This window comes from Micromys minutus (assembly GCF_963924665.1).
Source record: "Micromys minutus genome assembly, chromosome: 8".
Taxonomy (NCBI): Eukaryota; Metazoa; Chordata; class Mammalia; order Rodentia; family Muridae; genus Micromys; species Micromys minutus.
The window spans coordinates 24,873,291-24,889,200 of NC_137977.1; the positions used below are offsets into that span (position 1 = coordinate 24,873,291).

Consider the following 15,910-nt stretch of genomic DNA (forward strand, 5'->3'; position numbering starts at 1 on the left):
AAAATATTAAAAATAATAATAATAATAAATAGAAATGTACAGAACTTATTAATACAACTTATGTATCTACTGGAATCCCTATCAAAATTCTAGTAATAGGATTTGGGGCAGAAATGAAAAAGCCCATCATAACATTCATATGACATCTCAATGGACCCCTCTGCACAAGCAAAAAAATCTGGAAAAAAAGTTGGAAGTCTCATTCATTAATCTCAAAAACCTTACTACAAAGACACCATAAGAAACCACAAAGCAAGAAAGGAAGAGTAAAGGATGGTGGGGAGGCAAAAAGGGGTATTGGACAAGATCGTTATTAATCAACAAATAGTAGACAGAGAAAACGACAGATAATTAGACAATTTCTGGAACATTTCCAGTGATCACTATTAACAAAAACAGTGCTGGGAGGACAACACAAGGTGGCTCCCGGGACAATGCACTGAGATGACGTCACTCCCATGTGCTCTGACCAGACCTGCACAGTCCGAACCTGATAAAGAGACAGAATCTAACACAGCCCAAGGGAGAATGTTTTTACAGGAAGTCACGCTGGCCAAATCTTCAGTCCATGAACGTAAAGCCTGATGAACTGCTCAGATTCTACTCTCTGCAGAAATCTTGTGAAGTACAACATATGGTCCGGGGATGGGTCCTGGGCTTGGAAAATATTTTAGTTTGCTATTAAAAAAAAGACATTGTGGCAAGCTGAAGAGTTATTGCTAAGAGCTACAGGCTAGATAATGAGACTGCAATAACACCAAGTTGACTTTGTGCTTTGGTTATAGAGAAGAACTTCTTGATTAAGTAAGGGGGCATCATGTGTGAGGCTTACGTGGAGTCAATGAAAGCATGCAACTGAAATGTTCACATTTGGGGTGATGAGAGCACAGCATACAGTGACAAACTGTCGAGAAGAACATACACAGGTCATTTGCATATCTACATCATTTTACACAAGGAACTCCAGGATCCTCCGATACAGAAGCAAGCCTTCTCAGCTACCAGGCCATGGCTATATATGGGGTTTATTTATAAACATATATATGCATGTATGAAAAACGGGAGTAGGAAGACATGACATCATCATGTACCATGTTAGTAAACACTAAGAAGGGAAAGAGTGATCAGCCGTCTCAAACAACTTTGAACAAGCGATTCCTAATGTAAAGTACCGTGTCTGCCCGAGCTTTTGTTAACATAGCCACCTTCCATTTCCTTAATGTTCCTGGCTGTCTCCCGACTCCAAGCATTGGTTCTGAGTTTCTACAATGTCACTTCAGCATCTTCTTGGCCTATCCTACTTTTCAGGATTCAGACAAAGTAGCATTCAGGAAAGGTGTTTTTGACTCCCAAACATAAATTGGGTCCCCTTCCTCTATGTGTCCCTAGGGCTCAGTGTTTTTGTTGTTGTTTGGTTGGTTGGTTGGTTGGTTGGTTGGTTGGTTGTTTTTTTTACCAGATTCAGAATCGATACTCCTTAATAACATCCTTTTTACTTTCCCACATCTTTCTCATCCTAAAAGCTTCTGAGAACTGGCTTCCAAGTAAGATTCAATCAGACTTTGCATTAGACACACATGCTGTTGTGTCTGATAATCAGCCATGTACATGTGAAGTGCTGTAGTTAAATGCTTTGCATCTGAGCACAAAATTTCAAAAAACTTACCTTATAAGAAAATGTAGCTAATTTTTAAAATTTGATCTTTTTACCTGAGCATAGGGGTTTTGGTGGTGGTGATGGTGGTTGGTTGGTTTTGTTGTTGTTGTTGTTTGTTTTTTTTTTAAGGTGGGAGATGTTCAGTAGCACTTGGTTTAAGCTTTAAACATTCTACAATACCTTCGTAGCAACCACTATCAGATTGCAATGTTTACAACTTTCTTATTAGTTCTAAAAAGGTTCCTACCTTACTGTAAATAATATCGTGTCGTAGTGTGTCATTCTTGAGAGCAGCTTAAAAGCCACAGGCAAACATGGGTTTGCCTTGAGCAAGTGCAGAAACTGGCTAGGCCTCTGAGCGTCGCTGTTGACCACCTAAGGAGTAAAGGCAGCTAACCAATCCCACTAAAGGTCTGGCACAACACAAAAGGCTGGTAGTTTGTCTGCGGCTTCCGGTCAGAGAAAATGAAATGAAATTCAGCCCAGATGCCAGATTGTTCTCTTTCCTCGGTGACCTGGGTCCAGTGACTACTAGTCGTCTCCGACCCTAGAGGATACGGACTGGATTCCCCCTGTGCTGGAAGCTGATTCAGAGGAAACTCGGCTGCAGAAGGGCAATGGCGACGCTGCAGAAACTTCCCCAGAGCCGAATGCTGGTCCTTCTGTGCGCACTTTGGGCCGCCCTGTGGGAAGCCAGAGCTGGACAGATCCGCTACTCCGTGCCAGAGGAGATCGACAAAGGCTCCTTCGTGGGCAGCATCGCCAAGGACCTGGGACTAGAGCCCCAGGCTCTGGCAGAACGAGGAGTCCGCATCGTCTCCAGAGGTAGGTCGCAGCTCTTTGCTCTAAACCCACGAAGCGGCAGCTTGGTCACCGCAGGCAGGATAGACCGGGAGGAACTGTGCGCCCAGAGCGCACCCTGTTTGGTGAACTTTAACCTATTATTGGAAGATAAATTGACTATTTATTCTGTAGAGGTGGAGGTAACAGATGTTAATGACAATGCTCCTCGCTTTGGAGTAGAGGAGCCAGAACTAAAAATCAGTGAAACAACTACACCAGGGTTCAGGATTCCTCTTAAGAGTGCACATGATGCGGACGTGGGAGAGAACACCCTCCAGAAGTATGAACTCAACTCAAATGACCACTTCTCTCTGGACGTGCGAACTGGAGCTGACGGGAACAAGTACCCAGAGCTGGTGCTCGAGCGCGCCTTGGACCGCGAGGAAGAGGCTGTTCATCATCTGGTTCTAGTCGCCTCGGACGGGGGCAATCCAGTGCGATCTGGCACCTGCCGCATCCGTGTGAAGGTCCTGGATGCGAACGACAATGCTCCTATTTTTACACAGCCCGAATATCGTGTGAGAGTTCCTGAGAATATGCCCGTAGGCACCCGGATACTCACAGTGACAGCCACTGACGCTGATGAGGGATACAATGCTCAAGTGACTTATTTCCAGGAGCACGCCCCCGGAGAAACTGCAAATGCATTTGAGCTAACGTCAACAACTGGAGACATAACAATCACAAAACGTCTGGATTATGAGAAAGCTAAATTCCATGAAATCGATATTGAGGCTCAGGATGGCCCAGGCCTTCTGACTAGGACGAAAGTTATTGTCGCCGTTCTAGATGTCAATGACAATGCCCCGGAATTTTACATGACATCTGCCACTGCTTCTGTGCCTGAAGACGCTCCTCTGGGAACCGTAATTGCACTCTTCAATGTACATGACAGGGACTCTGGACAAAATGCAGTTGTCACGTGTTCACTTCCTGAGACGCTCCCTTTCAAGTTAGAAAGGTCGGTGGACAGTTACTACCGACTGGTTACAACCAGAACCCTTGACAGGGAGCAGTTCTCCTTCTACAACATCACTCTAAGTGCTAAAGATGCAGGGAACCCATCTTTGTCCACAGATGCACACCTTTTACTGCAGGTGGCAGATATCAATGACAACCCACCCTCCTTCTCCCAGGGCGCCTACTCTGCCTACATTCCTGAAAACAACCCCAGAGGCACCTCCATCTTTTCAGTGCTGGCCTATGACCCTGACAGTAATGACAACGCCCATGTAACCTACTCTTTAGCTGAAGATACATTTCAAGGAGCTCCCCTGTCCTCTTACATCTCCATCAACTCTGACACTGGAGCCCTCTATGCTCTCCGATCCTTTGACTATGAGCAGTTCCAAGACTTGCAGCTGTGGGTGATAGCAATGGACAGTGGGAACCCTCCACTGAGTAGCAATGTGTCACTGAGCCTGTTCTTAGTGGACCAGAACGACAACATGCCTGAGATCCTTTATCCTGCCCTCCCCACAGACGGGTCCACTGGTGTGGAGCTAGCACCTCGATCTGCAGACCCTGGATACCTGGTGACCAAAGTGGTGGCAGTAGACAAAGACTCAGGACAGAACTCCTGGCTGTCCTATCGTCTGCTCAAGGCCAGCGAGCCAGGGCTCTTCTCAGTGGGACTGCACACTGGTGAGGTACGCACTGCTCGAACCCTGCTGGACAGAGATGCTCTGAAGCAGAGCCTCGTGGTGGCTGTGCAGGATCATGGCCAGCCTCCTCTCTCTGCTACAGTCACACTCACCATAGCAATAGCTGATAACATCCCTGAAGTCCTGGCTGACCTGGGCAGCATCAGGACCCCTGACAACTCTGATGATTCAGAACTCACTCTCTACCTGGTGGTGGCAGTGGCTGTGGTCTCCTGTGTCTTTTTGGCCTTTGTCATTGCGCTCCTGGCTCTCAGGCTGAGGCGCTGGCATATGTCTCGGATGCTCCAGACGTCAAGAGATGGCTTAGGGGCCATCCCTGCCTCACACTTTGTGGGAGTGGATGGAGTTCGTGCTTTCCTGCAGACCTATTCCCATGAAGTCTCACTAACTGCAGACTCAGGGAAAAGCCATATTATCTTCCCTCAGCCAAACTATGCAGATACTCTCATCAGCCAGGAGAGCTGTGAAAAAAATGATTTTCTTTCAGCGCCACAGTCTTTACTTGATGATAAAAGAGAAGAAACCCCTCAGGTAAAAAAATTTTTTTTGCAATAAGCCTGTGTTATTTTGCTAGATTTACCTATTTAGTTGCCCCAGGTGATTAAATACACGTGTTTTATTCCTGTGTTTCCTTGAGGGTGTATTGAAATTTAAGTGAATCCAGGTGAACTATTCCTAGGTAGTCTTAAATGCTCATGGGCTACAAGGAAAGTTAAAAAATTATCATGGAATGGATGAAAATAAGGAATTAGTAGATGACATTTAGATCATCAAAAGAAGACTTAGAAACTATGGCTAATCTCTTATACTTTTTCATTCATGGGACAAATCATTTCATGTATGTGGATCGTTGATTCTTTTTAAACATAGAAAGATTGGAGTTGGTGGTGTGCCTACCCAGCATGCACTGGGCCTTGTGATGGTTCCCAGTGCTGCAGTGTGTGTGTTATGCTCTCTCTCTCTCTCTCTCTCTCTCTCTCTCTCTCTCTCTCTGTGTGTGTGTGTGTGTGTGTGTGTGTGTGTGTGTATGTGTGCTACATGCAATGTATACACTGGACTTTATAATAACTGAAGAGTCCTCTTTAAAACGCAAGGCTTGCTTTATATTTAAATCTGTATGAAACTCTTTGGTTGGATTTTTCTCACTTGATCTGAATATTCCTCCTTCATATTTTCAGAAAAGTTGCTTACTTCCTTAATTTTCATACTAATACCTGTTTAAATGAGGAATCTTTATCTGGACAAAGTAGCACACACTTCAACCACCATACTTAGGAGGCAGAGGCAGGCAGATTTCCCTGAGTTTTAAACCAGCCTGGTCTACATAGCAAGCTCTGGGCCAGCCACGTGAGACCTGTCTCAAAGACAAACAAGACCTCATTTTGCACGTGGTGTGTCACAATTGAGACATGCCTCTGATCCTAAGATTTACATTCCTCACATAGTTTCAGTGTGCCGTCCTGTCTCTGAGTAACTGAACACAGCAGTCTCTGGAGGTGCTCCATGCTTCCTGGGAGCTTACTGTGCACTCGATAACTTGGTAAAATAACACTAACAGGTTTCTCTTTGCTGAATCTTCATTTTCCTCACATCTGGAAATCATATTAATTTTTTTTATCTTTAAAAAATGGTTTTTATCCTTGTATACTTTGCCCATGAAGAAGTTAAAAAGTATTCAGAGACAATATCATACGATTGCTGTTTTCTTCAACTTTCCTATTCGTCAGACGCCAAAAATGTTCCCATTTATAAACACTAGGTTTTTTTTCTCCATTGCTCCTGAGTCGGAGTAACACATTTGTTGACCATATACTTAATAACAGTGGGTATGCTAATCGTGTGAATCAGTTTGTTTTTATCTGGAAACAACCCTGTAGTAGTTGAAACTTGTACTAGATAGTTTTATATCTCCTATGGTGCTTGAGGTTCTTATTACATCTGGGAGTATCTGATGGAAAACTTAGGACAGTATATTCCAGTGTATTTGTTCATGTGGCATAAGCCTCTATGAGCATCAGAATTCTCTTTGGAACAATGTGTCATCATAATTTTACTTCTTAGTAGATAACAAAGTATGACCATAAGAAAGCTGAGAACATAGTTCCTTTTAAGGATATAGTAACCCCTAAGAATAAATGCCTTATAGATACATATACAATGCATCATGGCTGAAATGACTTGTTGTTGTTGTTATTTCTATTTGTTTTGAGACAGAGTCTCACTATGGCTGACCTGTAACTCCCTTTGTAGACTAGGCTGACCTCAAATTCACAGAGATCTTGCCTGTCTCTGCCTCCTGGGCCCTGGATTTAAAGGTATGCACCACCACATCTGCCTTCATTTCTATTTCTGTGCTTCAAGAGGAAAATATATGGAAGAAGGGGTTCTGGGCGTAAAGCAAAAGCTTATCTTTACCAATGTCTGCTGTGGTGGTTTTTAAAATGATATCCTCACACACATCTGCATTTGGGCAAGGAAAATATCTTTAGTAGCCTGAAGTCTGTCATTTCTCCTACATCCAAATCTTTCCCCTGCTCCATGGTTCTCAATAAGGCCTTCACCAAAATCCACAGCCAAGTTGGAGACTGCTCCATCTCCCTTGGCTTCTCTTGGCGTATGGTCATTTCAATGCATGGTAAGCCCCAAGAGGTTTTCCACCCTCATAAACTCTGTGATGAAACTGATTGTGTCTGTATTTTTCACATTAAATCTCCAGACAAATATACTGTCTTGCCAATCATGTGTTTACTTATAACGAATCAGTTAGGCGAAAAATATTAAAACTAGTATGTCAGGCTACCAAAAGCAAACTTTAAGAATTATAATCCACATATATGGCTGTTTCTCGGTAAATATTAAACTGCACCCTTGGAAAACGGTAATTATGTTTGAAGCAGTACTGGTGGAGTTAACGTTAGAGTGTGGCATCCCAAAGAAGGATAACTTGACATTGCATTTAGCAAATGTCAGTTCGGTTACGTGAAATCAGTACTAGTTCCCTTGCCAGAACTAGTTGTCTTGACTGAAAAAGCGAGGAACAAAGGGTAACTTGGGTTTACCTGAGAGTGTGCAGTGAACGATTAGGCCTCTGGGTGTCGCTGTTGACCACACAAGAAGAAAGGGTGCCGCTGGAGCGGTGTCCTCCATTTCCCTGCTGCAAAGCAACACCAAGAACAGTCTGAGAAGGCAGAAGCGACCTCACCACATCATCGGGCAACTCGGTGGTGTGTGAACTAAGTCCATGAAAGATTTAACTACTTGAGGGGTAAGGCTGGGACCCATTGTGGGAACCAGAGTGGGGAAAAAGAGAAAAGGAAATGATCCGCCTGGGACGAGGAACCGCCGGAGCTTTGTTGTGCGCGCTCCTGGGGACGCTGTGCGCGGCTGGCTTCAGGCAGATCCGCTACTCAGTGCCAGAGGAGCTGGACAAAGGCTCCTTCGTGGGCAACATCTCCAAGGACCTGGGGCTGGAACCCCGCGAGCTGGCGGAGCGCGGGGTCCGCATCGTCTCCAGAGGTAGGTCGCATCTTTTCTCTCTGGACCCGCGAGGCGGCAGCCTGGTCACCGCAGGCAGGATAGACCGGGAGGAGCTGTGCGCACAAATCATGCCCTGTCTTGTGAGCTTTAACATCCTTGTGGAGGATAAGCTGAAAATATTTGAGGTAGAAATTGACATCAGCGATGTTAATGATAATGCTCCTAGTTTCCCCACGGAGGAACTGGAGATAAAAATTGGTGAACTAACAGTTCCTGGAACTCGCTTTCCACTTAAAACTGCATTTGACCCAGATGTGGGCATGAACTCCCTGCAGAACTATAAGCTCAACTCCAATGACTACTTCTCCTTGGCTGTGAACAGCGTCATCGATGACGCCAAGTACCCAGAGCTAGTCCTGGAGCGAGCCCTGGATCGTGAGAAAAAGGCAGTCCATCAGCTTGATCTCATTGCCTCTGATGGCGGAGACCCTGTCCACACCGGCAAGTTGTGCGTCCAGGTGATCGTCTCGGATGCAAATGACAACCCGCCCGTGTTTACTAAGCCAGAGTACCGTGTCAGTGTTCTGGAGAATGTGCCAGTGGGCACCCGGCTGATCACAGTGAATGCCACGGATCCCGATGAGGGATTCAATGCTCAAGTGTCCTATATTATGGATAAAATGCCTGGGAAAGTTTCTCAGGTTTTCCATCTCAATCCAGTGACTGGAGATATATCAACATTAAAAAGTCTTGATTATGAGGACGCTGTGTCTTATGAAATCAAAATTGAAGCACAAGACGGACCAGGTCTTTTTTCAAGAGCCAAGGTTCTTGTCACGGTTCTGGATGTGAATGACAACGCCCCGGAAGTCTCAGTCACTTCCCTCACAGGCTCGATCCCAGAGGAGGCTCCTGCTGGAAGAGAAATCGCACTTATCAATGTACATGACCGAGATTCTGGCCAGAATGGGCAAGTCACAGTTTTTGTCCTGGGGAATCTGCCCTTTACTCTAGAAAAATCAATAGACCAATACTACCGCTTAGTGACAGCCAGATCTCTGGATCATGAGGAGGTGTCTCAATATAATATCAGTCTAAGAGCCACCGATGGAGGAAGTCCACCACTGTCTACGGAAACTCATATCGTTCTGCATGTGTCAGACATCAACGACAACCCTCCTACGTTCACGCATGCCTCCTATTCAGCCTACATCCCAGAAAACAATGCTAGGGGAGCCTCCATCTTCTCTGTTACTGCACAGGACCCAGACACTGACAAGAACGCACAAATCACTTACTCGCTGGCTGAGGACACACTTCAGGGGGTGCCTCTGTCATCCTACGTATCCATCAACTCCAACACTGGTGTCCTCTATGCTCTTTGCTCCTTTGACTATGAACAGTTTAGAGACCTGCGGCTACAAGTGACAGCTAGAGACAGTGGGAACCCTCCGCTCAGCAGCAACACAACACTGAGCCTATTTGTGCTGGACAAGAATGACAACGCGCCTCAAATCCTGTACCCTACCCTCCCAGTAGATGGTTCTACTGGGGTTGAGTTGGCTCCCCGCTCTGCAGATCCGGGATACCTGGTGACTAAGGTGGTGGCAGTGGACAAAGACTCAGGACAGAATGCCTGGCTGTCCTACCGCCTGCTCAAGGCCAGTGAGCCAGGGCTCTTCTCAGTAGGACTGCACACAGGCGAGGTGCGCACAGCAAGGGCCATGCTTGACAGAGATGCTCTCAAGCAGAGCCTGGTGGTGGCTGTGCAGGATCATGGCCAACCCCCTCTCTCTGCCACAGTCACACTCACCGTAGCAGTGGCTGACAGCATCCCTGACATCCTGGGGGACCTGGAAAGCATCCATACCCCTGCTAACCCCAAAACTTCAGACCTCACTCTCTACCTGGTGGTGGCCGTGGCTGCAGTCTCCTGCATCTTCCTAGCCTTTGTCATTGTGCTGCTGGCTCTCAGGCTGCGGCGCTGGCACACATCACGCCTGCTCCAGGCTTCAGGAAATGGATTGGCTGGTGTGCCAGCCTCTCACTTTGTAGGTCTAGATGGGGTGCAAGCGTTCCTGCAGACCTATTCCCAGGAAGTTTCACTTACCGCAGGCTCTAGGAAGAGTCACCTGATCTTCCCACAACCCAACTACGCAGACACGCTCATCAGCCAGGAGAGCTGTGGGAAAAGCGAGCCTCTTATAATACCTCAAGATTTACTTGAAACAAAAGAAGATCCCAACCTGCCTGTGGTGAGTCTATTGCTTTGAGTGTTATGAACAGTTATGCCAGTGTGGTTCTTATAATATACATTTATTTGAGATGTAAAGCAATGATGTAATTGTACATTCTGTTTTCTCTACCTGTGTCCCACTTGCCTATGAGAAGACTGTACTTCTTGGTCTTGTTATAGCTGAGTGGGTCCAAGTAGCCGGATCTGGACAGTGCATTCTGAGGATTGGTAGTAACGTGCCACTTCCGGGGGATACGCTGATTGCCATTATAATTCCAGTTCTATCCCTTAACCTTTGGAACTGTGGTTGCTCCTTCTACCTATGTCCTTCAGTACCTGTAATGAGAGAAGAGCCACGTATCTGACCTGACAGTGGTCCATACACATGTCATACACCTTTCACAACTTTGTTCTCGTTGTTCAGGTGCTGGGGTAGGTCCGAGGGTGTTGGCCTATGTTGATCATCTCAGCCTGCCTTTCCCATTATAAACCCATGTGATTTGAACGTTATCACCCCTGCCCACTAGCCTATCCTGACTGACACAAACAAGTAGGGGAAGGAGGGAAATACAAAGTATTTCATCCTCTAATAAATTTTTGTCTGAACCTTTCCAAGTCACACCACAGTCTTTTCATCACAAGGACATAAAAATCATAGGCTAGGAAGTGAAGAAAACAGGTGTCACATGACACCTGCAGTTGCAGCTACCGTGGAAACTGTGGAGATGGGAATCACTCAAGCCTAGAGTTCAAGACTAACCTTGGCAACATGGCAAGAGCTGTCTCAAACAGAAAAGTGGGGGGTTGTCAAGTGATTAAATGCCTGATGACTAAAGTGTGTGTGTGTGTGTGTGTGTGTGTGTGTGTGTGTGTGTGTGTGTGTTTGTGTGTGTGTTTGTCTGAGGGTAGCAAGTTCATTCACCTAACTATTATGAGCCATGGGCTGGTATTTATCACCGTTTCAGAAAGGTTTTTCCAACCTGTGATGTAGCTGTATCACTCCTGGATATTTACCCAAGGGACTGTAAGCCAACATATCACAGAGATACTTGCGCATGAGTGTCTACTGCAGCACTGTTCACAATGACTAAGCAACCTGGGTGTGTCCATCAATACTGGAATGAATAAAGAAAATGTGACGTATAAACACTTATACAATGGAATTTTTCACCCATAAAGAAAAGTGAAGCTTTATCATGTGCAGAAAAATAAATGCAACTGTAATTAAGCTGCTTTAGTTAATATTAAGAAAGTTAAGTCAATCACAAAAATACCATATCCTCTCTCATTTGAGAACTCTTAAGTTTTATACAGATACATAAAATGGTGTGTGCGAATGAGTTCATGCCTGCAAGTAAAAGAAACTGCTGGGAAAGGGGGAGGGGTCTAACAGGAGAGGAGGTGAGAGAAAAGGGGGACTGTGGGGGATACAGAGGCATATGCCCAGCATTCAATATATACTTGTATAAAAATGTCCTTGTGAAACCCAACACAAAATATACTATTTCAAAATGATTATATGCCAACACAAAATATACTATTTCAAAATACAAGGAAAATATTTTTCAGTTTCTGCAAGAGATCCCTAGACCATGTAGTACAGTAGTGAAATAGAAATCCAGAATGGGTTCTAGAACTTTCTTTGGGCATATACCATGGGCTCATTTTCAAACCTATGAAAATATTTTTACTCCTGTAACTACAAAAGAGAGTTGTCCAAAAATGAATGAAAATGTATTTTCATCGCATCTCAAAGGGACAGATTTCTCCCTCATTAGGTTAGAAAATGTAACATTGAAATGTGTAAGTCAACAAAGCCTGCAGAAACTACCTGTAAGCATATAAAACTATATTCTCATTTGAGATCCATATATGTGATAGGAATCTTGTTAGAAGGAATACAAAGACATGAAATAGAGAAAACAAGAGAAAGGACATCTCCGGGGAAGTGTAATGGATTTCTACTGGGGATGACTGAGTACTTCAAAATAGTGTAATGAAGTCAGCTCGATTCTCCTGCAGTTAGAAATACTTGAGACATCTAGCTTTAAAAGTAACGTTTATTTATCTGATTGTCGGAAGGTAGGAAGTCCAATAACAGCCATTCTCATCTTCTTGGGCCCTTTTCCTTCGGGGACAACACATGTCATGGGGGTACCACATGAAAACAGCAAAGCAGGTGTGTCAGAGATTGCTGCTTTTACAACAAAGGGACCATTCATTGATTCACGAATGAAGATAAAGCCCTCCTGGCTCAATCATTTCCTGAAGATTCTGCCTCCTGATACTGTTAAAGCGTGGATTGGGAGATTGAGGTTCTAACACATTAAGTTTAAGAGGTGCATTTTAGCCACTGTTATCCAGTTTGGTGGTATATAAAAAATAAAGAGATTTGCTTGTTTGAGTTTCCCAAGTCCAGGATTAAGTCCTAAAATGCAGTGTTTCGGTCCAGTGAGATGGCTAAGGGGAAAAGTTGCTTGCTGCCAAGTCTGACAACCTGAGTGCCATCCCTGACATCTACATGATGGATGGAGAAAACCAACTCCCGTATATTGTTCTCTGACCTCCACATTAATGCACATGCATTTTACATACACCTAAGCACACAAATACATGGATGTAATAAAATATGAATAAAAAAGTGTTTAAATATTGTCAGTGTCCCACCAAGAGTTACTGGTGCTCAATTACTTTATTAATTAATAGCATTAAACTGGTTGAAGTTAAGGGTTTGGATGATGGAGTTATATATTTAGAAAAAAAAGTTTCATAAAAATAAATATGACTTACACAAGATTCACCGTAACAAAAGCCCAAATGCTACACTGGTATGTTTAATAAACTATCAGGCTACAGTGTATTTAACTGAAAATAGGATGCTTTAAGAAGAAGATCGATGCATTAAAATATCTCTGGAGATGCCATTCCTCTCTTTTGCAAAGACTACCTTTGAAAAGTTTTACCGATTGATAAAATACACAGAAATTAAAACACTACGTAGAGAAGTTACTTCAATAAACTTGCTAAAATATAATGATCATAATCCACTGAGTCATAAGATTTAAAAAAACACTCATTTATTGGAAAATGACAGTCAAGCCTGAGCTTTTAAGTGCCATACAGTGAAGATATTAATGGCATTTTTTTTCCTTCAAAACTGGTAAAAGAAAAAACGCGCGTCTTGTGAAGTGGGAAGGATACTGCATGGTGATAAAAACACTCGTGAAATGATAGTAAACAAAGTAAAATATCTAAACCAAAGAGAGAAATGTGAATACCTGTTTGTAAATTAAAAGTCAAAACAAACGCTTTAATAAATGGCTGCACGGTACGCAGTTTTACAAGACAACCATTAGGCGACGCTGTTGACCAAAGGGAAGAGCTGGGTTCTCCGTTCCGCAGGGTCCAGCCAGGGCTTGCTTGCTTTTTCCGGCACCTATGAGAACATCCGTCCGGTTCCTGTGCCCTCTTCAAGCGCCTGACAAATCCTGCCCTCAAATCACAAACATCCAGGGGACTGGTTTTCTTTTTAAAATCCTGGAGAAAGCTCGAAAAGAAGCTTCCTAGCGAGCTCAGAACGGCAGAGCAACCCCAGCGGCTTTGGAACGATGGCAAATCAGGTACTGCTTCACTTCCTGATGCCTTTGTTTTATGGCGCCTTCTCCCAGCCCATCCACTACACCATTCCGGAGGAGCTGGCCAAGGGCTCTCTGGTGGGAAATCTCGCCAAGGATCTGGGACTCAGTATCCAAGAATTGCCAGCTCGAAAACTGAGAGTTAGTGCAGAGGATTATTTCAGCGTTAGGGCAGAGAGTGGGGACTTGTTAGTGAGCGGCAGAATAGACAGAGAAAAGATTTGTGGGAGGAAATCTGAATGTGCACTGGAATTTGAATCTGTTATTGAAAACCCGATGAACATTTTCCACGTAACTGTTGCTATTCAAGACATTAATGATAATGCACCACATTTCTTTGGGAAAAGCACTGAGTTGGAGATCTGTGAGTCAGCTTTGGCAGGGGCAAAATTTCCTCTGGACTCTGCACGAGATGCAGATGTGGGAAGCAACTCACTGAAGGTGTACGCTATCAGCCCCAATCCACACTTCTCCTTGTCAACGAAGGAAAGTCCTGATGGAAGTAAATACCCAGAATTGCTGCTGGAAAAACCTCTAGACAGGGAGCATCAGAGCTCCCATCACTTAATACTGACCGCCATGGATGGTGGAGACCCACCCCTAAGTACCACCACCCAGATCTGGATCAAAGTCACCGATGCCAATGATAATGCTCCAGTGTTCAGCCAAGACACTTACAAAGTTAGCCTTCGTGAAAACACGCCCCCAGGAACGTTAGTGCTGCAAGTGACAGCCACGGATCAGGATGAGAGTATCCACGGAGAGATCACTTATACCTTCCTTAATGTCCCGGCAAGTACTAACCTCATCTTCAGTCTCAATCCAAATACTGGAGCTATCACAACTAATGGTACATTGGATTTTGAAGAAAAGAGTAGATACACATTGGGTGTAGAAGCCAAGGACGGAGGGGTGCACACAGCTCACTGTAATGTTCAGATTGAAATTCTGGATGAGAATGACAATGCCCCAGAGGTGACATTTATGTCCTTTTCTAACGAAGTTCCAGAGGATTCGGTCCTTGGAACAGTAATAGCCCTCATTAAAGTTCGAGACAAAGATTCTGGACAAAATGGTCTGGTGGCATGCCATATTCAGGAAGAACTTCCTTTCAAATTACAACCTGCCTCCAAAAATTATTACAAGTTGGTGATTGACAAGGCCCTAAACAGGGAACAGACCCCAGATTACAACGTCACTATCACAGCTACTGACGGTGGCAAGCCATCACTTTCCTCCACGACATGTGTCACTGTATACGTCACAGATATCAACGACAATGCACCGGTTTTCCACCAGGCCTCCTACTTGGTCCACGTGGCTGAGAACAACCCACCTGGAGCCTCCATTGCTCAAGTCAGCGCCTCTGACCCGGATTTGGGATCCAATGGCCTCATCTCCTACTCCATCATAGCCAGCGACCTAGAGCCAAGGTCGCTGTCGTCCTTCGTGTCTGTGAACCAGGACAGTGGAGTGGTGTATGCTCAGCGCGCCTTTGACCATGAGCAGCTGCGCTCCTTCCAGCTGACACTGCAGGCGCGCGACCAGGGCACTCCAGCGCTCAGCGCCAACGTGAGCATGCGCGTGCTGGTGGGCGACCGCAACGACAATGCGCCACGCGTGCTGTATCCCACGCTCGAGCCCGATGGCTCTGCGCTCTTCGACATGGTGCCACGCGCTGCCGAGCCTGGGTACCTGGTCACCAAGGTGGTGGCTGTGGACGCAGACTCAGGACACAATGCCTGGCTGTCTTACCACGTGTTGCAGGCCAGCGACCCCGGACTCTTCAGCCTGGGGCTGCGCACAGGCGAGGTGCGCACAGCGCGAGCCCTGGGAGACAGGGACTCAGCTAGGCAGCGCCTTCTGGTCTCTGTGCGTGATGGTGGACAGCCACCCCTCTCAGCTACAGCCACGCTGCACCTGATCTTCGCTGACAGCCTGCAGGAGGTGCTGCCAGACCTCAGCGATGACCCTCTACCCTCTGACCCCCAGAGTGAGCTGCAGTTTTACCTGGTGGTGGCCTTGGCCTTGATATCAGTGCTCTTCCTCCTGGCGGTGATTCTGGCTATTGCCCTGCGTCTGAGACACTCCTCCAGATCAGCTGCCTGGGGCTGCTTTCAATCTGGTCTCAGCCCGAAGGCTCAACCTGTGGTTTCTCCCAACTACAGCCAGGGGACATTGCCCTATTCCTATAATCTATGTGTTGCTTCACATTCTACGACTCTGGCAGGGTTTAATTTTCACCCCGTGGCACCAGAGGTTGCTCCCCCTCAGGATCTCCTGTGCGATGACCCTTCTGTGGTTGTATGTGACAATAATGGAGATCCCAAAGTCTTGGACGACTCTTCCTTGACGGTAAGTTTCTACAGAGCGACTTAAACAGCATTTGCTGTACCTG

At 45.5% G+C, this 15,910-nt stretch overlaps 1 protein-coding gene across 1 annotated transcript in view; it reads left to right on the plus strand.

Moving 5' to 3' along the window:
- Positions 1-2,274: 2,274 nt before the first annotated feature.
- Positions 2,275-15,910, plus strand: part of LOC308423365 (uncharacterized protein) — a gene marked incomplete at its 5' end in the record, with an annotated part of 161,684 nt that continues 148,048 nt past the window's right edge. The window contains 4 exons of the mRNA XM_080920097.1: positions 2,275-4,695; positions 6,718-6,799; positions 7,459-9,896; positions 13,546-15,867. Of these exons, the coding sequence (XP_080776223.1) occupies positions 2,275-4,695; positions 6,718-6,799; positions 7,459-9,896; positions 13,546-15,867 (7,263 nt within the window). The remainder of the gene's footprint in view (positions 4,696-6,717; positions 6,800-7,458; positions 9,897-13,545; positions 15,868-15,910) is intronic.